At 37.8% G+C, this 25987-nt stretch overlaps 2 protein-coding genes and 1 long non-coding RNA gene across 6 annotated transcripts; 1 reads left to right on the forward strand and 2 right to left on the reverse strand.

The window, feature by feature from the left end:
• Positions 1–9582: 9582 nt before the first annotated feature.
• Positions 9583–15273, forward strand: LOC117618691 (transducin beta-like protein 2). Its single transcript, XM_034348372.1, has 10 exons — positions 9583–9991; positions 10223–10328; positions 10771–10831; positions 10948–11243; positions 12394–12533; positions 12756–12830; positions 13314–13404; positions 13901–14101; positions 14359–14403; positions 14746–15273. The coding sequence occupies exons 1-10, from the start codon at positions 9782–9784 to the stop codon at positions 14829–14831; spliced, it is 1311 nt and encodes a 436-aa protein (XP_034204263.1). The 5' UTR covers positions 9583–9781; the 3' UTR covers positions 14832–15273.
• Positions 15274–15278: 5 nt separating this feature from the next.
• Positions 15279–16935, reverse strand: LOC117618692 (methylsterol monooxygenase 1-1-like). The gene is made up of 4 exons (XM_034348373.1): positions 16600–16935; positions 15908–16230; positions 15581–15728; positions 15279–15462 (listed from the first exon to the last, which is right to left on the reverse strand). Exons 1-4 carry the CDS (start codon positions 16927–16929, stop codon positions 15415–15417), a joined length of 849 nt encoding a protein of 282 aa, XP_034204264.1. The 5' UTR covers positions 16930–16935; the 3' UTR covers positions 15279–15414.
• Positions 16936–20784: 3849 nt separating this feature from the next.
• LOC117617086 lies at positions 20785–24328 on the reverse strand. Of its 4 annotated transcripts, none has more exons than XR_004584278.1 (6): positions 24098–24328; positions 23396–23498; positions 23199–23285; positions 22876–23078; positions 21377–21480; positions 20785–21167 (listed from the first exon to the last, which is right to left on the reverse strand). It is a non-coding gene; the product is annotated as an uncharacterized LOC117617086 (long non-coding RNA). The 4 variants fall into 4 exon arrangements; XR_004584279.1 differs by lacking the exon at positions 20785–21167 and adding an exon at positions 22237–22409 and having other exon boundaries at positions 21246–21480; XR_004584280.1 differs by lacking the exon at positions 20785–21167 and having other exon boundaries at positions 21246–21480; positions 24106–24328.
• Between the last annotated feature and the right edge of the window lie 1659 nt (positions 24329–25987).

Below are 25987 nucleotides of genomic sequence, written 5' to 3' on the forward strand. Positions count from 1 at the left end.
TTAAATATTTTAAATGTTTTGATGGTGGGATCGGTCTCCTCAAATACCTCATCACTTTAAACTCCTTATTATAGCTTCCCCGCAACAATACAACATAAAAGTGAGACCCAACCATCTGAGTTCAGCAACAAAGCAACAATAAGGTCACACAAGTAGTTGGGTTATTCTCATTTTGCCATTTGCTTTTGGGGTAGCAACTTCCTTCGTAGTATAATTTAAGGTTCATTGACTATAATTAGTTTAATTTTAAATTTTACAACGTTATTCTTATTCTCATTCTCATTTTTATCTATATATATAAAGCAAAAGACAGAGAATTGTGAAACACTCAAAATACCAAAAAATGCCCTTTATTAATACAAACATTAAGAATTGAAATTATTAATTAAATGAGGATAATATGGTAAGTTCACACTTTTTTATATTAAAAATAATTAAAAGAAAAATCAAATAATAGATCCTATTTTTATTGAACACAACTACCCATTATCGTTTTTAATTCTAAAATAAATTTAATTTTTTTTTAAAAAAAGCCTCTCACAAGCGCGTAAGCGCGTGCGGAGAGACTAATTTTTAATAATCACAAATGCGGAAGAAATCACTCATTATGTCTACTGTAAAATGAGGCTATATAATCAAATCATTGTTATTTATCCATAAAATATATATTTAGATATTTTGTAACGAATGTAATATAATCTGTTTTTTTTTTTGCCAAATAATATAATCTAGTATTTCAATTGTTATTTTTTTTGCCAAAGAGTACTTCAATTGTTTGATTTTAGATATTGGAGTAAATTAAACACGCGAGATAAGTTAAGGTTCATCCATTGGTCTAATTTTAAAATTTGCAATTTTATTGTTGTTCTCATTTCTATTTTTAATAATCACAAATTTGGAGTACTTAAAAAAAGTACCTGTCATGTGAATAACATGCGGAACAAGTCACTCATAATGCCCATTATATTTACTGTGAAATGCAGCTATATAATCAAATCCTTGCTATTTATTATATATATATATATTGTAATAACCCAAACCAAAATATCTAAAAATTAGGATTTATTTATTTTACCAAAAAGACGATTTTGCCCTCGCATTATTTAATAGGAAAAAAGTTGACTTTTTGACCGAGAAGGAATTTGGCAATTCCGCTTACGCCGTTGCGTAGAGCACGGCGAAGCAAGTCCGTAGACACGGAGTAGACTCGAATCGAGGTTGTAACGAATAAAACACGGTCAAAATACCACGAAGGACAAAACGGTAATTTGGATAACAAGTCAGATTTTTATCTCCTTTCTCCCTTCTCTCTCCTCTCTCCCTCTCTCCCGCGCGGCCAGCGACCTCCCCCCTTCCCGTCGCCACAGCCGACGCCATAGCCCGAGCCGATCTACGGCACCGGTACGGTTGGAACCGCCACAGGCACGCCGTCCTTCCCCGACCCGTCGCCGCCCTTGCCTCGGCCGGAGCTTGCCGGAAACTGGAGTTTTTCGCCGGTTTTCAGTCAAAACTTCAAGCTCCTCGATCTCCTTCGTTTCTCAACCAAATCGTTCGAGTAAGGTATGGATTCTCAGCTATTTTTCGTGCTCTAACTGATGGTTGGCTGGGTTTTGATCAATTTTTTCTGTTGGAAAATCGGCCGAACTTCGGCCGCCGTGATCGGCCATTTTCGGCCACTTTTTGGGGTATGCCCAAGAACAAAAGTGACTCCAAATGGGGTGTTTTACCTAGGACAGGAGTTTGGAGTCTTGGTTTCGAGTTTTTCCGGCGAGCCGTTATCGCTTTGGACACCCAAACTGCCCGCGCGCATGTGGGTGAGGGTAGTGAAGTGACTCTATGTAGTTTTGCGATCCTCGTGTTGTCACGAGCGCGTAGGATTTCACGGATCTCGATTTGGAGTCCGTTTGAGCCCCGAACGGATTTTCCATATTGCTCGATCCCTGGGTGCAGTGTCGTCGAGCCGTTGGATCGCACCCAAATTCAGATATGTCGTTCTACATGATTTCAGGATCGTGTAGGATTCGACGGATCGCGAATCGGAGTCCCGGATACTCCGAAATCGCGAACCCTGGGGCTAGAGTTTGGAGTTTAAGCGATAACGCGATTTTGGCCAATCGGACCTTCCGTTTCGGACCAAACTCGAGGAACATGGTTCTTTCTCTGTGAGGAACCTTTAGAGAATCCCAGATTGGCTATCGGAGATCGTGGACCCCACGGGATCCCTGATCGGCCAGTCTGGCAGTTTATCGCTTAGTAACACTTCGGGTCTTTCAAGGCCGTTCTAATTGTCTGAAAGGTTAAGTGGGCATAGGATTGACTTTAAAATGAGTGCATGCATTTCTAGGAGCCGGGGGCAGGGTGTTTAATTTAATTCTTTTATCGAGCAGTTTTATTAATTTAATATTCATGGTTAATCAGGCATCAGAGGCCAGACTGAGCCCAGGAGGGACCTTCAAGAGGTCCAGCTAGCTCGGACCAGCAGTGAGTGGACTTTCTTTCATAAATAATTTTATATAAATGAGTTATATAAATGATTTATATAAATGAGTTTACCTAAATGATTTTATATTGATTTTATATAAATAAGTTTTTATAAATGAGTTATCTGAATAAAGTTCATTATTTGATCTTGAATAAGTTTTATTTTCCGAGCATGATTAGTGCAGTAATATTTCTATAATTCCATGTTGCTTACTTGCACATACTAGACAGATATAGAAAACAGAGTTTGAGGCTTATAGCAGATGAGATAGCAGCATAATTTTAGACTTCAGTTATTGATCAGACTTTTCTAAAAATAGTTATTTTCAAACCACCATGTACCCAGTTTTTGGTGATTACCCTCAGATGGACCGATGTCTACAGACATCCAGTCTATTTACAGTTCTTTCAGTGCACTCGACATTGCCTCACGAGTTTCGGAGACGCTCGGACCTTGAGTGCCAGGATTTGCGGCTCGGCAGACTTGGTGTCCCGAGACCTGCCAGGATTTGCGGCTCGGCTGACTCTGTGTCCCCGAGACCTGCTAGGATTGCGGATCAGGCTTACTACGATCCCCTACATCCTGCCAGAGCGGCTCGAGTTGACTGTGTGTCATCGAGACCTGCCAGCGGATCAGGCTGACCATAGTCCCCTGAATTCTGCCAGTTTGCGGCTCGGATAGACTGTGTGTCGCCGAGACCTGCCAGGGGAATTGACGGATTTTACAGGGGTACACCTAGGTGGTAGTTTAAAGGAATTTCAGTGCTTTTAAATTATTGCTTTCAGTAATTTTATATCAGTTTTCTTAATAATCGTGCTTGTTTCATATCTGCCTACATACATATACATATAACTGTTGATTCAAATGCTTTATATTTGAATATAGATGAGCTTTAGGTTTGCATACATATTTATTTTGACTACGGGGGTTATATGTTTATAAACTGATTTAAGAACATTATTTTTGTCCACTCACATTTTCAAACTTGTTTTTCGCCCCCAGGCTGTAGAAGTGCGCAGGGATCCACAACCGGGCCACTCCTAGCTTCCGCACCTCCAAGAAACGTAGAGTTTTGTTGGAAAGTTCTTGAAATCTTGTAAATTTTTAGAAAATGCTCTGATATCTAGTTTTAGTAGGAAACCTGAACTGGTGAATGGTCGATTGGATTTATTCTGGCAGTTGGTGTGAAATTATTTGTTTGTTTAACAGGTGAAAATTTTTTGGGTTTGGACAAATTACAGGGGAGACTCTGCCAAATTTTCGGCATGAGTCTAAAGAAAGTTTTATTCGTAGTTGTAACAGGAAGGGTAAAAAGGTCATTTGTGCCCGACATTCGCCAGGTGTTGGACACGCACAGGACTTGGTTCGAATTCCAAAGTGGAATTGGGATCGGGTCCTGTCATATATGCTCTTGGGGTTTCAATTGTTTGATTTGAGATATTGGAGTAAATTAAATATCGGGAAACAATTGAGCAGATGGTGGGCAGCTCAAGGGTCGCACCTTCAGCAAATTACAACCCCAAAGTTTCATTTATACAAAACTTCTACCCCGAGCACACGTAATGGAGCCGTAGACAGTCAATCCAATCCACGACATAATTTCTTTTTTTTTTATGAATGAATAGATCTCTTTACTTATATGACTTAGATGTCTCGTATTCATGACTTGATATTATAATATCATGACTTTACAGGTCATTTAAAAAATTATTAATGTATCTATAAATTATATAAATATATTTTCCATTGACAAGGATGGACATTGACAGACCTATTAAGGCGCAAGGAGGTGTAGCTTGTAATAACCCAAAACAAAATATCTAAAAAGAAAGAAAATATCTAAAAAGTAAGGAAAATATCTTTTAGCAAAAAGACAAGTTTGCCCCTCGCATTTTTAAATGGGGGAAAATTTGACTTTTTAATCGAGAAAGAATTTGGGAATTCCTCTTACGCCATTGCGTAGAGCGCGGTGAAACGAGTTCGTAGACACGGAGTAGACCCGAATAGGAGCTGTAACGAAGAAGGTATGGTCTAAAAACCGCGAAGGGCAAAACGGTAATTTGGTCAAAAAGTCAGATTTTTATCCCTCTCTCTCTCTCCTCTCCCCCGTCAGTTTCTCTCTCTTCCTCTCTCTCTCCCGTCGCACCCTAGCCGTGCGACCCTTCACCTTCTCGGCGACGGCCCGGCCACCACAGGCCGAGCTGATCTTCGCCGTGGGTACCGACGGCTCCGCCTCCCTCTCGCCGTCAAAACCTGACCGACGTCCACCCTTGGGCCGCCCGGAGTTGGTCGGAAAGTCGCGATTTCCGACCGAGGTTCACCGACTTTCACCCGATTTTCCAGTTCAAATTTCTCCTTCGTTTCTCTACCGAATCAATCGAGTAAGGTATGGTTTCTTAGCTATTTTTCACGTTCTAGCTGATGGATGTATGGGTTTCGATCGATTTTAGCTAAAGCGATCAATTTTCGACTTGAATTCTGGCCGAAACTTCGGCCGCCAAAAACTACTGTTTTCGTTCACTTTTTGGGGTATGTCCAAGAACAAAAGTGACTCCAAATGGGGTGTTTTACCTAGGGTCGGAGTTTGGAGTCTTGGTTCCGAGATTTTTCGGCCACCTGAAATCGCTTAAGACACCCAAATCTGCCCGCGCTTGCTGGGGCCCGTGGGCGAGGGTGGGGAAATAATTCTGTGCAGTTTTGTGACCCTCGTGTCGTCACGAGCGCGTAGGATTTTGCGGATCTCGATTCGGAGTCCGTTTGAGCCCCGAACGGATTTTCCATATCGCGCGATCCGTGGGTGCAGTGTCGTCAAATTGTCGGATCGCGCTGGATTTCGGATATGTCGGTCTACATGATTCCAGGATCATGTAGGATTCGACGGATTGCGAATCGGAGTCCCGGATACTCCGAAATCGCGAACCCTGGGGCTAGGGTTTGGATTTTAAGCGATAACGCGATTTTGGCTAATCCGACCGGCCGTTTCGGACCAAAATCGCAGAACATGGTTCCTTCTCTGTAAGGAACCTTCAGAGGAGCCCAGATTGGCCATCAGAGACCGTGGACCCACGGGGTCCCGGATCGGCCGATCTGGCAGCTTATCGCTTATTGAGGCTTCGGGTCTCTTAAGACCGTTCTAATTATCTAAAAAGCTAGTGTGAGCATAAGAGTAACTTTAAGTTGAGTGCACGTATTCCTAGGAGCCGGGGGCAGGGTGTTGAATTTAATTCTTTTATTTCAGCAGTCTATTGATTTATTATTCCTGGATAATCAGACACCAGAGGTCCGGTCGACCCGCAGCCGGGACCTTCGAATGGTCAAATTAGCTCGGATCATCTGTGAGTGGACTTTCTTTCATGAATGATTTTATATAAATGAGTTATATAGAGGATTTCTATAAATAAGATTTCATAAGTAATTTTATATTGATTTTATATAAATAAGTTTTTATAAATGAGTTTATTTGAATAAATTTCTTTATTTGATCTTGAGTAAGTTTTATTATGGTTCCGATCATGATTAGCACAGTAATAATTCCATAGTTTTGTGCTGCTTACTTACACATGCTAAAGAGTTATAGAAAACAGAGTTTGAGGCTTATGGCAGGTGAAATAGCAGCAAAATTGAGATTTCAGTTATAAATCAGATTTTTCTAAAGGAATTTATTTTAAAACCACCTCGTACCCATGTTCTTTGGTGATTACCCAGAGTTGGACCGATGTCTACGGACATTCAGTCCGATTTCAGTTTATGTCAGTGCACTTGACTTTGCCTCACGAGTTACGGGGACGCTCGGACCGTGAGTGCTAGGATTTGCGGCTCGGCAGACTTGGTGTCCCGAGACCTGCCAAGATTGCGGCTCGGCTGACTCTGTGTCCCCGAGACCTGCCAGGATTGCGGATCAGGCTGACTACGGTCCCCTGCATCCTGCCAAAGCGACTCGAGCTGACTTGGTGTCATCGAGGAATCTGCCGGCGGGACAGGCTGATCATAGTCCCCTGATTCCGCCAGTTTGCGGCTCGGGTAGACTGTGTGGCACCCGAGACCTGCCAGGGGAATTGACGGATATGACAGGGGTACAAATAGGTGGTATTTTCAAAGGATTTTCAGCTCTTTTATTCAGTCATGATTTTCAGCTATTTCAAACCAGTTTCTTTGATATTTGCGCATTTTATATCTTTATATAATTGTTCAGTTTTACGAAGCTATAGGCTTACGATTATATTTATATTCAGATGAAAAACCTTATATTAAACACAGGTGAACTTTAGCCTTACCTATCAAGTTATTTTTTTATGGGGGTTATTATGGTTATAAAATTGTTTTCAAGAACATTATTTTTGTCCACTCACATTTTCAATCTGTTTTTCGCCCCCAGACCGTAGAAGTACGCGGGATCCACCACCGGGCCATTCATAGCTTCCGCGCCTCAAGATCAGGTAGAGTGTAGTAGAAAATCCTTACAACCCTGAAAAATTTAGGAAATGCTCTGATATCTGATTGAAACTGAGAAGCTAGAGTTGAAAGTGGTTACTTGAGATATTCTGGCAGTTGGTGTGAATTTATTGATTGTTTAACAGGTGAAAAATTTTGGGATTGGTCAAAATACGAGGGAGGCTCTGCCGAATTTTCGGCAGAAGTCTAAGGGAATTTTAAAGAGAATTTGAAGCAAGAAGGGTAAAAAGGGTCCTTTGTGCCCGACATTCGCCAGGTGTCGGACACGCACAGGACTTGGCTCGAATTCCAAAGTGGAAATTGGGTCGGGTCCTGTCATAGCTGCACCTCCCTTCGCCGGAATAGCCTCTGTAGGCACTGCATCTTGCCCCTCTGGTGAGGTTGGGTGGTGCACTCAACCTATTCGATGAATTGCCTCAACCAAAACCAAGGCTTGTTGTGCTGCGCACAATGGCGGATCCACTTAAGAATGAGTGTAGGCTATTGAAGAGAGATAAAAGGAGAGGGAGCAATGGAGAGAAAGAGAGATGGAGGAAGCGAGCAATGGAGGCCCTGAAATTGGAGACCCTTTGAACTTCCAACTTATCATCAAATAAATAATAAATTAAAACTTTAAAATTGGGTCTTCCAAAAAGGCATTTGTTGAAAATGAATGCATGGTTCTTTCAAAAACCCCTTGAACTTCCGACTTACTATTAAGGGCCAGTTTGGCATTGCTGTGTTGTGAAAATAATCGCTGTCAGATTTGCTGTGAGAGAAATCAACTATGAAAGAAAGCATTTTGGCGTTTGGTAAATTTTTTGTTAAAAGTGTTGTTGGTATAGATTCTCGTATAATCAAAAAATGATTGACATATAATCATTAGACCCAGCGCATCTTCGAAACTGATTCTTGCATAATCAGAAAATGAAAGTACCTTATTAGCTGTTTTCCCTTATAGCTTTTTCTCACAGCAATTTTTAACAATAATTGATTTTCTCATAGCTTACCAAACGGGTTGGGTTTCCCAAATTTTTTTAAAAATCAATTATCACCCCAAATAAGCAATACCAAACGGGCACTAAATAAATAATAAATGAAATTACTCTCGTTATATTTTTATGATGAAATAAACTCCCTTTTTTTCTTCAAACAATAGAAAAGATGAAATAAACTCCCAATTAATCAAAGTTCTTTTTTTCATTTTAGATTATATAGTTAAAATATATATATATATATACAGTCCTGATTTCTTGGACCCCTGTAGTCCAAGAGATTTATGGTCACTCACCGTTGGATGTAAATTCAACGGTTCACTCATTTATGATTTGAATCGGGTAATAATCATTTATGTCATATTGCATTTATATATATCATTTTAAACAATTGGATTAATATCCAACGGTGGGTGACCACAATCTCTTGGACTCCTGTGGTCCAAGAGATCAGGACTATATATATATATATTACATAGTTTTTTTTTTTTTTTTTTTCCAAATTTGATTACATAGTTAACCTGCTATACATATGTTTCCGCCATTGGTTGTGGGCTTTTACCATTGAAACATTAATTTAGTCCGTTGAGCTTTTAAACTCTTTAGTCATTCCGGCCAAAATTGCACCTCCGTAAAAAAAATTCTGGCTTCGCTAGTGGGGATGGATTCAGAATTTCAAAATGAGGTGGGTTAAATTTACTTTACTTACAAACCTGCTAAAAGGATAGAAAACTCGATGATACAATCAAATTTCATTTATAACAAAAAAAATACACAGAGGGACATAATAAGCCTAACCCCTCAAAATGCATATAGCACACGTACATAGAAACTAGTAAGAAAAAAGTCAAGAAATAAACATGCAATTCAATATATAAATAACACTTATATAAGTTGCAACTTTCATAGTCTTCACAAAGTTAAAATAACTAATTATTGATTCATTATCTATATTATGAACAAATTGATACAAGCAAGAACACCAAAATTAATTGTAAATCATATTTGATAATTCCACAAATCAAGCTAAAGGATGGTCTAATGAGCAAGAGACAATGATTTGTGTGGTTAGTTAATGGAATTTTATTTAGGTAGGATAGGGGTGTGTGGGGCTTGCTTGGGTGGTCTGGAGTATTAATTTGAGCTATAAAATATCAAGTGACCTAGGCTATAGCCCAAGTTAGCATGCCCATAAAACTGTGCATGTCCATTACTGATATAGAGTTGTTTGACCCTATTGACCCACTTCGCTTTGCGGCTGCATCTTATAAGTTAGGTTGACAACTAAAGCACTAATAAGGCTCCAATTTGGAAGAAACATTTTGCTAGAAAATTATCTGCAAATGTTTTGCTAAACAACTTTTTATTGTTTGTTTATAATCAAAGGAATTTGGGAAGTTTTGTAATGCATTGGAATTTCAATATAATCCATAAGAGTGTAAATAACACCTGCCCATCATACTTTATTTTCCTAGGATTTTCTGTATTGTAAGTGCATTGATGACAAATATAGTGTAGTAATAAAAACTTTAAAAAGGAAAGTAGTTTGGTGGTAGATAGAAAAATGATTAAATTAAGTATGCGGAATTTTGGGATAATAGTCTAAATCATATATCCCTATTTAAAAACCCTTTTATTCATTAAAATAAACCTCCTTTTTTTTCCCATCCGATGTAAAAGAAAAACCCTTTTCCTTTTTTTTGAAATCTATTTATTAATTTGCAAAACCCACTGTCTCTCTCTGTACGAAGCTTGGAGCATCTCATCTGTATCAAGCTATCTACACCTCCTCCCATTTTTCCATTTCTCCAAACGCATTCTGATCATCGTCACCGTATCCAAACCCTCACGCGCCAATCTTCTTCGGTTACCAATGGATCCGGTTCTTCTGATTGCGGTGCTCTCAATTCTGATCGGCGCTGTCATCGCTCTAGCCTTTTTTGGTAACTACTTCCGGAAACGGAGCTCCGAAATTCAGTCCATCTCCCAACCGGAGCTTCAATCGGACCCCAAAAAGCAGCCCTCCAAGCCTCACCAGACCAAGAAGTCTCATGCCAAACCTCACTCTCATACCTCTGACAAGGTAACGGCGAATCGCTTTTCACGTGTCTTTAAATTCTGTGTTTGGATGCCGAGAAATCGAGAGAAAATGTATGATTTTCCGTTTTCTTGAGTTGCATGTTACTCACCCTTATTATAGCAACACTACGGAACACTAATTTGTTGTTTTTGGTAAAAATGAGTTTTCTTTGCTTTAGGATCGAGTGACGTGAATTTGATTTTTAATATTGATCTGTTGGATCATGAAATGCAGGATCAAAATAAGAAACATCATCCGTTGGACGTGAATACTTTGAAAGGTCATGGAGATGCAGTCACTGGCCTTTGTTTCTCGTCGGACGGGCGGAGTTTGGCAACAGGTAATGCAATCAAATTTCACTTTTTTTCAAGCTTAATGCATCCCATATGCTGTCTTTTTAGAGGATCAATAGGACGTTTTCTAGTATTAGACTGAGATGCAGACCTCAATATTAGAAACGTGTTGCTGGTTTTGGATGATCTAGAATCGTGTATTCTTACTTGTTTGTGTTCTTTGTGTACGCAAGTGCCTTGCGAAAGGTTTGTGTTAAATGTAGTTGGCATGAATTCACCAAGTAATAAAATAGTTGTGAATCGTGATAAAATAATAATAATTATTCAAACCGTAGCAAGCTGCTGAGTTCATGGATCCTTTTCCTGCTTGAGAAGTCAATCAGTTTGCAACAACATATGTGTTATATACTTGCATACTGTGGTGGATGGCTTTGATTGTGATTTGTGCTTATATCTCAATTACTTACAATTTCCTACTCTTACAAACAGCTTGTGCGGATGGAGTGCTCAGGATATTCAAGTTGGATGATGCTTCGAGTAAAAGTTTCAAGTATGAATTTCAAGTACCCTTTGTACATTACCACTTACCAGATAACACTGCAATGTTAGTTATGCTCATTAGTTCCATTGCTTTTCATTTATCAAATTCTGCAACATTTTCAACAGGTTTCTGAGAATTAATTTGCCTGTTGGAGGTCATCCTGTTGCAGTTTCATTTTCTGATGATGGATTATCTTTAGTTGCGGCTTCCCAAAGTCTTTCCGGTTCTTCTTTGTACATGTATGGGGTGGAAAAACCCAAAACTTCTGAGGAAGTAAAGCAGCAGCCCAAGCTTCCCCTGCCTGAAATCAAGTGGGAACATCACAAAGTTCACGAGAAATTGGGTATTCTCACCTTATCTGGGACCACCGCAAGTTATGGGAGTGCTGATGGGAGTACAATTGTTGCTTCATGCTCAGAAGGTATCTTCTTATTTTCTTATCCTGCAGTAGAAATTGCACGCATGCTTTTCTTCAACATGTTCCTCACTTTATACCACTTAATGACACACTTAAATAATTGTCTATTGAAAGGATAACGATTCGAGTTTCCTTGACTGATTTAATTAATGGTTTTTGAAATCTTGTGATGCTAGAAAGTGGTTGCTCAGAAATTTTGGTTCCTAGCCTTTAAAGGGTTGAATAAGGTGTACCATTAAATCCAATAAGATCGGTTCAGGTTTCAGGTTTAAAAAATTAAATAAATTTGAACTCCACAAACTGAACCCAAAGTGAATGCTTTTAAAAATTTCAAGTTATGCTTCAAAATGTTTTTCCTATTCCTTTACCATACACTCCCCCACTCTGATTCAGTGCTTTAACCTTAAACTCTCTAAACCTATTTTACTCTTTTCAATTTTACTATCTATGGCACCTTCTCCTGCCTCTCAAGTCACAACCTCACCGCCTCTCCTCCTCCGGCCATTCCCTCGCAATTTCCACCCTTCAGCTGCTTCCTACCTTTCTTGCAGTTTCCCCTCCCTCAATTCTCAACCACTCCCAGCATCATTGTTACAATGCCATTGTCTCGCTCTTACCTCTCTGTCTCAGCATTTCTCATTCCCTCAACTCACCGATCTATCTTTAGTCCTCTCTGTCTCTAGCTGTCATACATGCAGACTGAAGTAACCTTTATGGTTACACTTGTAGCAAGGAATCAGTGGTATCCCTTTCCTTTTTCATTTCAATGAGTATGCAACTATGCTTAACCAGGCTGGCCCTCTTCGTCTTAATAGTTTCAAGAGGTTCCATCTACCTCTATGTATGTTCGTACCTCAATTACTTAAATGAGGATATTTCTTTGAGGATTATATCACCAATAAATGAAATGCATTATCTTTCAAAATGCATTATCATTTTTTTTTTGGCCCGATATCTCTTGCCCCATCCAAGATTCATACTAGAATTTCACATTGCCCATGGACCATCAAGATTATGATCTCAATATGAATACTGGATATTTCTGCACAGTTGCCCTTGATAGAATGTCCATTCCTTGTGGTTCTTATATTTTGTTACCTTTAGGAACTGACATCATACATTCCTTGTGGTTCTTATATTTTGTTACCTTTAGGAACTGACATCATACTCTGGCATGGGAAAACCGGCAAGATTTTGGGGCATGTTGACACAAATCAGTTGAAAAACACCATGGCTGCTTTATCACCAAATGGGCGTTTCCTTGCTGCAGCAGCTTTTACTGCAGACGTGAAGGTAATTATCTATAAGTTTTCTATTGGTTGAGTCAAAGTCCACCAGAAATATGGGGTATGTAAACAAAGTTCCAAAATGTTAGAAGTTCTGTACCTGTGTCTGCATCAGTAACTTTCTGGATACCGTAATCAACTTCGCTGTTACTTGGCCTGTTAGAGCTATAAGGTGCTTTATGGTATACAATTAAATTAGGCTTGTTAACATCTCAGATTTTCTTGGCAGGTGTGGGAGATTGTATATTCAAAGGATGGTTCAGTCAAGGAGGTCTCAAAAGCTATGCAACTTAAAGGGCATAAGGTTTCTTATATGTTTTATGTACAATGCAATTACATAATCTGATTTAATGCATGTATTCACAAAACCTCTCTGTCGACTCCATTATATTTTTAGAACTAATCGAGATCAAGTTAAATGTTTAGCATTGACTGGAAGAAAAAAAAAGGTTAAATGTTTAGTATGTGTTGTATCCCATTTCTTCAGTGAACTATATTTTTCGATGTTTTGTCTGTTTTTAAACATGCAAAATCTTTTTCTAGTTTTATTTTCTTCAGGAGATAATATATTCACTCCGAATGTAGCTTCCCACAGTCCTTGCACTCACATATAAGGAGTGCATAAAGCTACTTTTGGATTGCAAATAACAATTTCTTAACTTTTTAATAATCAGTATATTTGAATTCGTTGGGCTGTACAACTTCTGATTCTCTTTTTTATCAGCAATTCTTTGACTGATGCTTGATTGTATGTGCTATAACTTAATGCCATCTGGTTGTTTTTCAGAGTGCAGTAACTTGGTTATGCTTTACTCCTAACTCAGAACAAATTATCACAGCATCCAAAGATGGTTCAATAAGAATTTGGAATATCAATGGTATGTATAACTTAGCAAGATTATGCTCTGTATATTTGCTGTCTTTGTCATGTATAACAGCTAATTGCAAAAACAACCTCCTCCCTCCATGTACCCATGTAATCTTAGTCTGACACATGGAGTACATATCAACTGCCTTTTCAACACAGTAATACAGAAAGACATAGTAATTCAACTGAATAAAAATAAAAATTGAGTCGTGTTTTTCACCAGTTTCTTGTTGCCATATATGCTCAAATTTAGAGAACACACTTCCATTAATTATGTTACTTAATATGGTCGGTCTTGCAGTTGAGTTATATAATATTATGGAATTTTTATTTCTTTGGCTAATTTGGAGCAATGGTCCCTGAATTGGTTCTATACTAAATGTAACTATTCTTCTGCATGGCACTTACAAAAATTGCTTAGATTTATGAGTGGGTTTGTTTCTGATAGATTGAGTTGGTATCTTTAATTTGCCATACTAACCTTCTTGTTGTCTGTTCTCTCAAAGTTCGATATCATATGGATGAGGATCCGAAAACTCTGAAGGTGTTTCCAATTCCACTTGATTTGGGTGGTGCAACTGTGCAGTATGATCGTCTTAGTTTATCTCCTGATGGAAAAATATTGGCAGCAACTCATGGTACTACACTACAGTGGCTATGTGTTGAAACTGGAAAGCTTTTGGACACAGCTGACAAAGCCCATGAAGGTACGCTTGAGTGTTGAGTTTTTTTATTCTTTAGCATTTCCATGTACCTTCGTGGTTCTCTAATATCATATTAGCTAATTTATAATTAACACTTAGCTTCTATATTATGACACCCAATCTATTATGGTTCCTATGGCCTAGTAATGGTTCCTTAGCTTCTATAATATAACTGCTAGTCAGACTGTTGTGGAGCTTTGGATTGTTATCGCAAAGATAGTTTCATTGTGAATCTTCTTTAATCTTTCTTTTTCATGCAGGTGACATCACATGCATTGCATGGGCACCCAAGACGATTCCGATGGGTAAAACACTTCTCTTAAATGTTTTAAGTTGTCTTCTAAGTAGGTTTTATACATCTTTACCACTCCACTGTTGATGAGTTTGGCACAATGAAAGACAATTTTGCGAAGGGAATTTATTTTGTTAAATGTGTAAATATATGCCACCCAGCTTGTACAGTCCAATTTTTGACCAAAAACTTGGACAGTCGAATTAATGGTGTGACATCGAGGATAAGATTGTTGATTTGTTGGAACTTGGAGAGATTAAATAATCAAGACTATCCAATTAAATACAATCTGGTTGGAATTATTTATTTTCATTGTTGCTTCGAAGATAATAACATTGTGTTGTCCTCTCTATAGGTGATGAGAAAGTATTGGTTTTGGCCACATCAAGTATCGATAAGAAGGTAAAACTGTGGGCTGCTCCATCGCTTCCTGCACCATAAAGGAATTTTGTAGGTGTGTAACGAGCTCATGCGAGGCATGTAGGAGCTCCTGATCTGACCTGGTTGGCAACGGCACGAGAAATGTTTTGTAAGTTCTAGGCCCTAGGTTAAGTAGTTCTAACAACTTCATGAAAGCTTCTTCTCGTGGCAGTTGAAAGGTAGATCGTTGAACTTGTTAGAGCGTTCATACTGAGAAGAAAAAAAGAAAGAAAAAGAAAAGTGTTGTTTCACTGGTACACTTGGATTTCAGAGATTTTGGTGATGATGAATTAATGTTGCACAAGGAACTAGACCAATTGATTGGTTTGAGTTTTCCTTTTCATGTACAGAAAGTGCTTTTACACCGAAAGTTCTAATTTCTTTTTAGCTTTTTTTCCCTTCCCTGTAAACTTTGGAAAATCAATTCTCATCAAGCTATTTGAAATATATATATATATATATATATAGATGCTTTATTGATATGAAATAGGTTACATCTCCACTGTTGTAGCTTATAACATGTAAAAGTTTCATGACAAAATACCACCAACATTTCTTTTACAAACAGAATTACAAAACCTAATCACTTTGATGCAGAAGGGTCTTAGAGACTTTTAACCTTCTCAATGACTTGTTTGTGAGACCGATATCCCTGAAGATTTACACAATTGTTGCATTAGTGCTATGCAATTTTAACTGTTTCATTTTCAAGTTCAACAAAATTAGATAAGAGTAAAAGCTAAACATGAAATAAAGAAATCATCTTTAACCTTATTGGTGCCATAGATGTAATCGCAATAAGTGAAAATCGATGCGAAGTTGCTTTTACTCTGCTCCCCAACAAAGTGGTGGTAGTCATGGTACTCTGCACCACCATAAAATGGGATGTATTTTGTTGGAGTCCAAGGTAACAAGTACCTGTATCGTATACATGCCTACGTTAATATGTATCCATGTTCATTGATTCGAATAATTGTTCGGTATTTCGGTATACTGCATTAGGATCTAATAACATGCCATATTGAACATAGAGTTTCAGGTGCGAGGATAACTGCTCTAGCCACTAATATTTTTTTAAAAAAAAAAGGGTTACTTACCCGCTATGAGTCTCAATGGCCTCCAATTGCCGCAAAATGATCCACAACCAGTACGTGACAATATGCCCCGGAACCAATGCTGGGCCGAGAAATGATGGAAGGCCCAGAATCAAAATCTCGGCCCAATGGGCATATGGTGCTGCAAGCCCAATTGGAGCAGTGTATTCGTGGTGGACCCGATGGATCTTTTTGTAGGCCCATTTTGTATGGAGCATCCGGTGGATCCAATAATTTGAAAAATCCTCTATAATAAAATACACCACTATTTGCCAAAATACTTCCGATAAGGATGGTAATGGCAAACTCGTCCGAATCCCTGTCCACTGCAATAACATTCAATTCAACAAAATAGTGGCGGCATGGCCTGCCGTTATGGTCTGATCAAAGTATCATGTCATCGGGTCATGGTAGAGGAAGAAGAAGAGGAAAGATATATATATTTTAAGAGGAAAATTTCTTTTAATAATAAATTTTCTTTAGAGGTAACATTAGATTTCAAAATGTCGAAAGAAAAATTGATGAACTAAGCAAGCAATTGTTTGGAACAAAATTCATTTAACAAATAAAAAACAACTTAGTGAGTAAGAAACAAAATTCCATAGCCTATTTTCCTTTTTTTTCTTTTTTTTTCTTTTTTCTTTTTGTTTCATCTTTTTTGGAGTTTTAAGCTTAAAGCTGCTATAAGTAAATACCTGGATGGTGGGATATGAAATGACTTGCAGAGGACCAACGACAAGAACAAAGGTGCGCATGACATGTTTATAGCACTTGAACATGTTAGAGAGACAGTCGTTAACTTTCGGTTGAATCTTGAACTTGTCCATGTTCTTGAACCAGCCAAGCCCTATGAACACGAACGGAAGAGGAGCTAAGGTATAGAACAACATCACGAAGAGAATGTTATGGCAGTGGAGGATGAAATCAAGTTTCTGAGCTGAGTATTGAAACCATAGCTTCTCTGCAACACTTAGAGCTCTGCCAAGGGCTTCCTCTGATTCTTCAAGGCTTTGATAAGGCAGCATTTTTTTTTTTTTTTTGTTTACTTAACTTGTGTTCAATATGTGAAGGATTTTATATAAAAAGATAAAAGGAAATCCCAAGCTATAAGAACAGTATTGGACCAAAAATAATTAGGCATTGAATACGAACAATGCCAAATCCGGGCAGAGATAGAAGTGCTTCTATTTCTATATGTTGTGTTATCTTTTTAGCTAATCGAGGTGAGATCTACACTCACATCTACAGGTCTACTTATACTAGAGAAGTGATATATAAGTTGAGTTGAAATGATACAAATACTCGATAGTGGCAGTTCTATACGTGTTTGGGTAGTACCATTTTGGATTAGTATCGTCTCTACTAGTTAACAGTAATGTAATGATCAGTGTATAACTCAGTACTTAACATCAGTTCATCTATTTTAAAATTCGTGTTTTGTTCTAGTGGCACACGTATCTCCTAAACTTCAATCCAAAATAGAAGATGTTATGGCTAAATCAAAATCAATTGATACTCATGCACCACACTCAATTAAAATATATTCAAGATGAATGCTAACTATACCTTGGTCCTACAGCCAGGGCAGGGTTAGGCAGCTGCCTACCCCAATGTGGTTTAATGAACCATTCATTTTCTAGGTCACGCTTTAAAGGTTATAGGTGTAAAAAAAATTTAAACAAATTGGAAGTGATTTAGTCATCTAATTGTTATAAAATAGATAGCTGAATGCAATATTTCGATTAAATACTACAATTAAGACAATGTTAAACAAATAAAAATTTGTTTAGTTTATAAGAATGATTCTTGTATAATGGTCTAAAAATGAGTTATTTCGATTACCGAATCACGTTACGGATGAAGAGAAGAAGGTGAAGAAAATGAGGTTGCTAGCATATTATCCCTCAATTTAGAAACCCCAACAAAACAAAATCAACCGTACGTGTAATTTTTGCAGCCCACCACCATCACTCATGTAGAAGTTACTGTGGTGGTATGTTAGTGACACTTTTATATTCAATGAAAAGATTAGTGTGGCTTGTTCAAGCTTTAAAGGTTGGTGTTAGGTTGGGCGGAGTTTGGTACGATTTTTACTTCAATTGCAAGTCGACCATGCCTTCCACCACAGGGACCACATCCCCTTCTCCAAGGGGACGTCATTGTCACAAGACTGCTCGGGTCGGTATTCCCGAATTTGGCATTAAATTTAGTGTCCATCACGTAGAGCACCATAGCTCTGGGATACAGTTGAGGAAGGGTAGAAGGTGATATAATGTCTCCATGATGTCATTGGCGGATCCAGAAATTTTTTAGCGGAGGTGCAATATTGACTAAGTATGAAAAATAGTTTTTTGGAATAATCATTTTCTCAAGATAATTTTTGGCGGTTTTTATTCCTTATACATCAAATAAGAAAATTTGATTTTATGGGATTTTAGTATGAAGTATATATTGACTTAATGATCCATTATTTTCAGCCTAAATCGTATTTTGCACTAAAACCAAATTTTCATATTTTGATTTGGTGGGAATTTGGTTTTCTAGTATTTTTATTTGAATCCAAATAGGGGGTACTTAAATGTTGAAAATGAAAATAAGGTAATCTGTATACCAGTTGAGCAAAAGGGCAATCTGAAGCACCCACAATGGTTTTTCTGACTAGAAGAGGTGCAGGCACCTCCTTGCCCCTTAATAAGTCCGCCCCTGCATGACGTAGTCTAGCTTCAGGGCCACCTTTTGTCAACTTCTTCCAGTTGAGATATGTCCCATTTGTGCTGCAAAAGTCTCAATTCCATCCACATGGTTCCTCAGGATTGTTCTTCTGGTTCCTCTTCTGGGATACAATTGAGAAGTCTTTTCTTTGGGATGATCTTGGACATGGTTTCAAAGTTTAGAACTTTTGATTTGGTGGAAAGATTTGATGGGCATAAGGAGAAGAGAATTGCTTCTGCTTCTTGATTTGGGAAGCAGAGAGATTGAAGAATTGCAATGCACAGACAGAGTGAGAACAGTAGAGAGAACAAAAGGCGAGTTCATGAACTGTGAATAGAATAGCAAGGAACTTTAAATAAGGGAGCTTCACTAATATACTCAAAACAAGAGCTGAAATTATATATAAAAAAACCCCACATGAAAAAATGCACACCTTAGAAACACATCCAAAATCTATTTACTATCATTAAAAAAATAAGTGTTAAAGTTCCTATAAATTACATGACTGCCATTGATAAACTCAAAACAAGCCTAACACAAAAAACTCAAAAAAAACCCAAAATAAGCTCAGCAAGCCCGAAGTACATTGTTAATACCATATCATAGAAGTACATTGTTAATACCATTTCATTAAAAAAGTGGCATTGTGAGGCCTGCAGCTACCCTGAAGTCTCCCCAAATCTGACACTACTTCAACTCTGTCATCTAATAGATCAATCGAAGACTGCATCGATCCCTTGTTACACAGGCTCCATTCTTGGCGAATCTCCCCCCATCTAGCTGGCCCCTTCTCACTGTCATCTTCATAATTAAACTCCCTCTCATCTTCTGCACCATCAAGAATATTAACAAAGATGAGAAGCAATGGCCTAATACCAAAATTCCATAGCAGCACTACTAGTGGCGAACTTTATAAAGCAAGCAAACCATAAGTTCAGCTAGGTCTCAGCCAACTTACTATCACAATTATATGCATGTATGTGTATATATATATAAGGTAGTAACGCAATAGTACCTGAGCCGATAAAAGAATCGAAATTCCGATTCGAGATCAAACCGCCGATAGCCATTTTGCTCTGTACCTTTTGGTTGAAGCTAAAGCTCAAACAATCAACTATTTCAGCTCAACAAGCTCTCATACCATTTCAGAATTCAGAGTCCAGCAACCAAAGAGTTGAATACAAGGCAGGGAGTGCAACGACAGCGTTTTCACGCTCTCAAAAGTTAAAATTGATCCCAAATAACTATACTATCAGCAAGACCATGAGGAGAGGATCGAAATCCATATTTGGATCGGCGAAAACGATCCCCGGAACAGCTGAAAAAGGTGTTGGAAAACTCGAAACCCTTGAAGGTTCCTGGAACCCACGACGGCGAAGAGAGGCTGGGCTCAGGTGTGGTTAACTGGCCTCCTCTTGTCATTTTTCGACCAACCATGCATCTAGCCGTGGCCGGAGCACCAAGATCACCAGCCAAAACTGGTCGATCTGATTTGTGCGAAGGCAGAGAGACGAGAGAGAGAGTGCCCATAATTTTTCAAAAAAACTAATTTAATGCTAAAAGGGTAATAAAGGTATTTTATTTAATTAATTAAAATAAAAATATATAACAATTGTGAGTTTTGAATTTTTTTTTAGCGTATTTATATACATTGAATGGTATAGAATTTCTTTATAAAACTATATCTAGGAATGGATGGTTAACTAATTTTCTATTTAAATAAACAAGAAGAAAAAATTATAGCCGTTATTGAATTTGTGACGTAGACTAAAGAGAAGAGTCGAAGAAGGAAGCAAGGAGAACAGAGATCGTTCTTAAATTAATTGAAAAATAAAAGATAAAATAGCCGTTATTGAATATAGTCCTTACTAGAACCCCACACGTGATCAAAAAGTTTATTTCGTGCTTTACGGAGCTATTCAGTTTGAAAGACTTTGTGAACGCGTGTGATCTTTCCATTGCACATACACATTTTAATTTCGACCAAAAATACATTATTAATACCATATAATAATAGTTTAGATTGAGTAAAGTATAATATTATTTGTATAAATAAATAAGAAAACAATTTTCATGGTTGAAAATGGTAATAATTAAAATCGATGAAATGAAAATGGTTGAAAACAATTTGTATAAATAAAATGGTAATAATTTTCATGGTCGAAACTTGGATTTAAAAAATTGGGTATCCCTTCTCTTTTTGTTTAATTAAAATCGATGACAATAGATTAGATCCTCTTCTTCTATATATTATACATAACATGTGTGTGTGTGTGAGAGAGAGAGAGAGAGAGAATAGAGGTTCTATGTAAATCAAATCAAATCTCATCTTCTTGTCTTTTTTTGTCAAAATGTAAATCTCATTTCAATAGCAGCAGGGAGTCGGACCAAGTCTTATGGATGGTTGCCAGCTGAGTTGTGATTCGAGAGGTGGCGGCAGATATCACACACACATAACTCTCACCACTTCAACTTCTTTCCCATTTTAAAATTAACCACTTACCAGAGAGTTGAATTGAAGAATACCCACCTTGTTTTGTAGGTCATGAACCTGAATGAAGCACGGGACTTTCTTAAATGTAGAACAAGGGCAATTTTATTTTTCAGAAACATAATTGTTCTCAATGAATTCACTTTTTTTATAATTAAAAAAAATATGTGGCTAGCATAGCATACAGCATACAACATACAACATGATTCAAAACTCCTGAAGAGTGAAAGATGTATAAATTCTAAATTGAGCTAGCTAGCTTCCCATACTTTTCAGATACAAGACTACAGGAGGAGACAGAGAATCCAATCCACTGCCCCGTCGGGCTCGGCTCACTGTTATCAACCGTAAAATTTATTCTTCTCCTTGTTACCTGAAAGAAGACATAGACAATCCAAAACTAATTAGCATACATTATATATATCACTACACAAGTTTCAGTTCAGGCAAAAGAATAATAAAATTTCAGTAACTAATTCTGATATATTAGAACCAAATGTCACATTTTATTTCAATTTTATTGTCCAGCTATCACACAACAGTTATTATGCAGCAAATAAAACAACATCTACTGTAGCTTCAATATTCTGCATAGGGGAAGTGATAACAATATGAATGGAACTGATTAACTAGAGAATAACTTATTCTAAACAGCACCAGACTTCGCATACATTGATATAAGTACAGGCAGGATTTAGAGAAGAATCATGACTCCTAAATAGATGCGCATACGTATGCTCAATTAATATCTAAATTAGAAAATTTCAAAAGGTTGGATAACCACATTTCTTTCTGGAAAGGACCAGTAATAATTTGGTCAGTTCAATTGTCTAAATAAGCCCTCCAGTTGAAACTGCCTTAGAAGTGTAACAGCATGCAACAAAGACCTAAGAAAGGATCAATGGACCACTGAAAAGAGTAGTCAAGAGAGACGGATATGAACTTAGGAGATAGAAGATCAAACATTTTATACACGGTCAAGAAGCAGAAAAATATTCATGTAGAGGGCCCCCAAGTAATCTTGGAAAATGGACTGTAGTCCTATTTTTTTTTAGCAGAATGCCCTATTTAGTTGAGGTTACTTGAGTTCATAAATTTTATGTAGCCCTATTTAGTTGCAGCATATTACCTTTTTCCGCCTGAGTTGCAGTATATTAATTTCACACATGCAAGTAGGTGGATTAACCAGATCATCAATGTGCTTGCTAGCTTTATGAAAAATCAACTTCTCTTAGCTTGAAATCACCAAAACTCCATCATACAAATCAAGCATTCATTTCACCATTTTTCCAAGGTACTGATCTATTATACAAGGATGATTAAAAATCACAATCCAAGTAAACCTCGAGTCAAATGCTGAGCATAAGCAGACAAGCACAAGAAACTATGGCAAACTAAGGATTATACGAGAGAGAGTATATAATTAGGATACCAAAAATCAACATATACACAGGCCACTATCATACAAGGACAGCCAGGTTAAATGATGTGAAAGTACACACACACACACACACACACACATTAGATTAGTGCACGACATAAAAGCTGGCCCCAAACAAAATGGTGTCCATGTTCTTCCCATGCCATGGATCAGAAAATTTGGAACTCTAGATTTGCGCACGACATAAAATCAGGTATAACAAGGAGCAACTTGAACACCTAGTCAGAAAAAAATGAGGCCTAACAATATAGTGTTATTACTTATTGGTATAAGTTGACTCTATCCAGAAAAAAAAAAAAACACAGGACCAAATAATATGTGCCTTACCTATTCGCTATTTCATTTGCTTCAGAACATGACAGCTTTGTACCATTGAGCCTTTCATTAAAGTCTTCAATAGCATGTTTTGTTTGTGCAGATATTCTATTGACCTCTACAAGCAACTTCTGTTTAATCTCCAGAATGTGATGCAACTAATTGAGTTCATCAAGATAAGCTCTTGCAACTGATTCTTTCAATACTTTCTTTTCCTGCACGATTGAACAACACCTGTCATTGATAAGTAGATTGATGTACTTGGTTGTTCCAGCGAAAAGGACGGTGAGAGAGAGAGGGGGGGAGAGAGAGATCACAGGTCACAAGCAGCATACGTTTTCATGACACTGAACAGCCAGACGATTCTCATTGTGCAATGTATCAATTGTAACAACATGATTTTCTAATTGCTTCCTCAATTCCTGAATATGGTAGTTTTTCAAAGAAGTTAATTATATTGAGTTTCAAAGACCAAGTAACAACTGTGACATATGTCATCAATCAATTCTGTAATATCATAAAAATGAGATACCGTGTTTGACAGTTGAAGACTTCAAAAACCATCAAGAGATATAGGACCCTCAGGAGAACCAATGCCAAACCTTTTAGTCTCTCCATCTCAGTAACAAAATCCTCTGTACAAAAAAGTGAAAAGAGACATCAAGAAATAATGAAAACTGTCACATTTAAGAACAAGTAACATTAACTTGTCCACCAGACCCACATCCACAATCATGCAGATCATTTGATCTACCTAGAGAACACAACAAACTACAACAAGGCACAGCATCCCTACATTCTCTAATTTTCTTCTTTTTCTTTGTTCGTCTTATTTCTCTAATTTTCTTTCAAATTCTTTCTCGTTTTGAAAATTTCACGAAATGAACCCTTAAACCCCATAAGAAACCTTTAAATGTCAGGCCCGCAACAGTGTTGCGCAACATTTTCCAAAACTCTTAGAACAATCGTACGAAAAAAATATATATACTCCAATCTCTGCTTTCAACAGTGACAGACATAAGTATTGCTTAATCGCACCTAAAAACCTGTTCCACATCACAAATTTATCTTCAGGGATATCAAGGTAGGTGAAAAAAAAAAAAAAAAGTTTAACTAAAAAATATGTAGAAGCTCCTAGAGGTCTTTCTCTCTCCTCAGCTTTAGGTCCTCAAAAGCACTAGTCTTTGACAAGAAAATCAAGCAAGAAGACCCAGAAAAGCTTGGGGAGAAATACCCATTTACAATAACAATGGAGACGTCTAACGGGAATCAGAGATTTGCAGCCTGAGTCAGAGCATGTCCACTACCACCATTACCAGAGACGACGATGAAGAGGTTCATCAAGGAGTGAACAGGTCTCCAATGAAATTACCAAACAACCAGGACTCATTAAGCCAGAGAAGAGACCGGGTCGTGGGTAGTTGCAGCAGTCCCACATCGACTCCAAACAAAAACTTCAATTTATTTTCCTTTATAAATATCTTCACCCCTACCTTTAATTTGACCGACGTTTTAAGGTCTAGTTGAATTACTTTTTAAAGTTTTAGCTGGCTTACTTGTGAAACCCCTGGGTGGGCTTTAAGTTGAGGGTTTTATCTTTCTAATCTCTAAATAGTTGGGCTTCTAATGAAAACCCCTAAAGTTGGAGCTTCTAATTAAAAGTATCTTAACATTTCTTTTTGGACGCATTCAAATTTTCTTAACTCACTCATGGCAAACCCTAACCCTTCAAACATCGACATTAGCGAAAACGAGGAACTTCAACGGGACCAACAAGATGGGGATTTTGCTAAGTACCTTGCACAACTGTTAGCCTCGAGTTCTAATCACAACGCTGCCGGAACTGCTGCTCAAACAGAATCGAGAGGTGTGGCAGAGGAAGGTGGAGAGAAGCGGAGAAGAATTGGAGGACCCAAAACGTCGTCGTGGGTTGGAATTGGCAGTGCAGAAGGCTCTCAAGGCAGTGAATGGAATCGGGGTGAAATCGATGACCTATTTTGCTCTATCTGCTTGGACGCTTGGACCAATGACGGCGATCATCACATCAGTTGCCTTCCCTGTGGACATGTATACGGCATGTCTTGCATAACAAAATGGCTACAGCATAGAAGTTCCGGGAAGTGTCCTCAATGCAAAAAGAAATGCAGGTTGGAGGATATTAGGAAGCTTTTCGTATCACGGGTTGTTTCTGTTGATGAAGAAGCACGAAATAGGATTCGGGTACTTGAGGATAAATGTGCTTCTCTTGAGGAGAAGGTTGCTGAATATGCTAAGAAAGAAGCTGAACGGCTACAGAATGACACTGAGTTTGGAGCCTGTTTGGGAGTGTTTCTCGAAGGTCTAAAAGTTCAACCCTTCACAAATTTTAAAATATAATTTGTAATTAATAATATTAATAAGTCTGTAGAAGTTGTAGAGTTATCTAATACATTGTATGAGTTTCGTGTCTTGTGGTATTCCTAGCTATGAGTTGATGCCAATAAGTTGTGGATGTGGTGGTGAAAGCCTAAAGGCATCGAATGAATGTTATGAGAATTTCCATCGCTACTCTTTAGTTCGATTTGATCCCTTTCTTTCGAACAATATTCATCCACTGCACTTCCTTTCCAACAACAAAGCCATCAATGGACTTTGCTACGATTATACAGTTGATCACACACCTACAAGGACGGATCTAGGAATTTTACTAGGGGTGGGCTCTTTTTTCTTTTTCTTTTTAAATATAAAGCAATTGACATCTCTACGGGGAGACTTTTCCCATCACGCACAAAACTTAACCGTAACAATTAAAATTGAAAATTAAATAAAAATAAAGAAAGGAACTTATTAAGATTGAAGAACAACCGAAGATACATTGACACAATTTTGGAGAGGAAGAGAGTCACTTCTTTTTTGGTTCTCTCATGCTTTTAGGCTTTTAGGCAATTAATTTTTTATTTTTTATTTTTTGGTTTGGCTTGGATTGCTTCCTAATTGGAGGCTTGTTTTTTGTTTGGTCAGATGGTTAGAGGCTTTTATTCTATTATTTTGGTTGGTTTTTTTTGGCTTAGTGGATTCCTTATCCACTTCTTGTGTGTGGGATTAAAGATGGATGGCTAAGTAGGTAACCTTCTTTTTATATTAG

The sequence above is a fragment of the Prunus dulcis genome, chromosome 2 (genome assembly GCF_902201215.1).
Source record: "Prunus dulcis chromosome 2, ALMONDv2, whole genome shotgun sequence".
In the NCBI taxonomy this organism is placed as follows: Eukaryota; Viridiplantae; Streptophyta; class Magnoliopsida; order Rosales; family Rosaceae; genus Prunus; species Prunus dulcis.

What these genes read in the sequence shown, in the direction of transcription:
- LOC117618691 (XM_034348372.1), top strand. Translation starts at nt 9,782, where the DNA reads ATGGATCCGGTTCTTCTGATTGCGGTGCTCTCAATTCTGATCGGCGCT. An exon ending in CTTTTACTGCAGACGTGAAG is followed by an intron (nt 12,534 to 12,755) that starts GTAATTATCTAT and finishes TTTTCTTGGCAG; the next exon opens with GTGTGGGAGATTGTATATTC. An exon ending in TGCAACTTAAAGGGCATAAG is followed by an intron (nt 12,831 to 13,313) that starts GTTTCTTATATG and finishes GTTGTTTTTCAG; the next exon opens with AGTGCAGTAACTTGGTTATG.
- LOC117618692 (XM_034348373.1), bottom strand. Translation starts at nt 16,929, where the DNA reads ATGCTGCCTTATCAAAGCCTTGAAGAATCAGAGGAAGCCCTTGGCAGA. An exon ending in GCCATTGAGACTCATAGCGG is followed by an intron (nt 15,729 to 15,907) that starts GTAAGTAACCCT and finishes TATACGATACAG; the next exon opens with GTACTTGTTACCTTGGACTC. An exon ending in ACATCTATGGCACCAATAAG is followed by an intron (nt 15,463 to 15,580) that starts GTTAAAGATGAT and finishes GTAAATCTTCAG; the next exon opens with GGATATCGGTCTCACAAACA.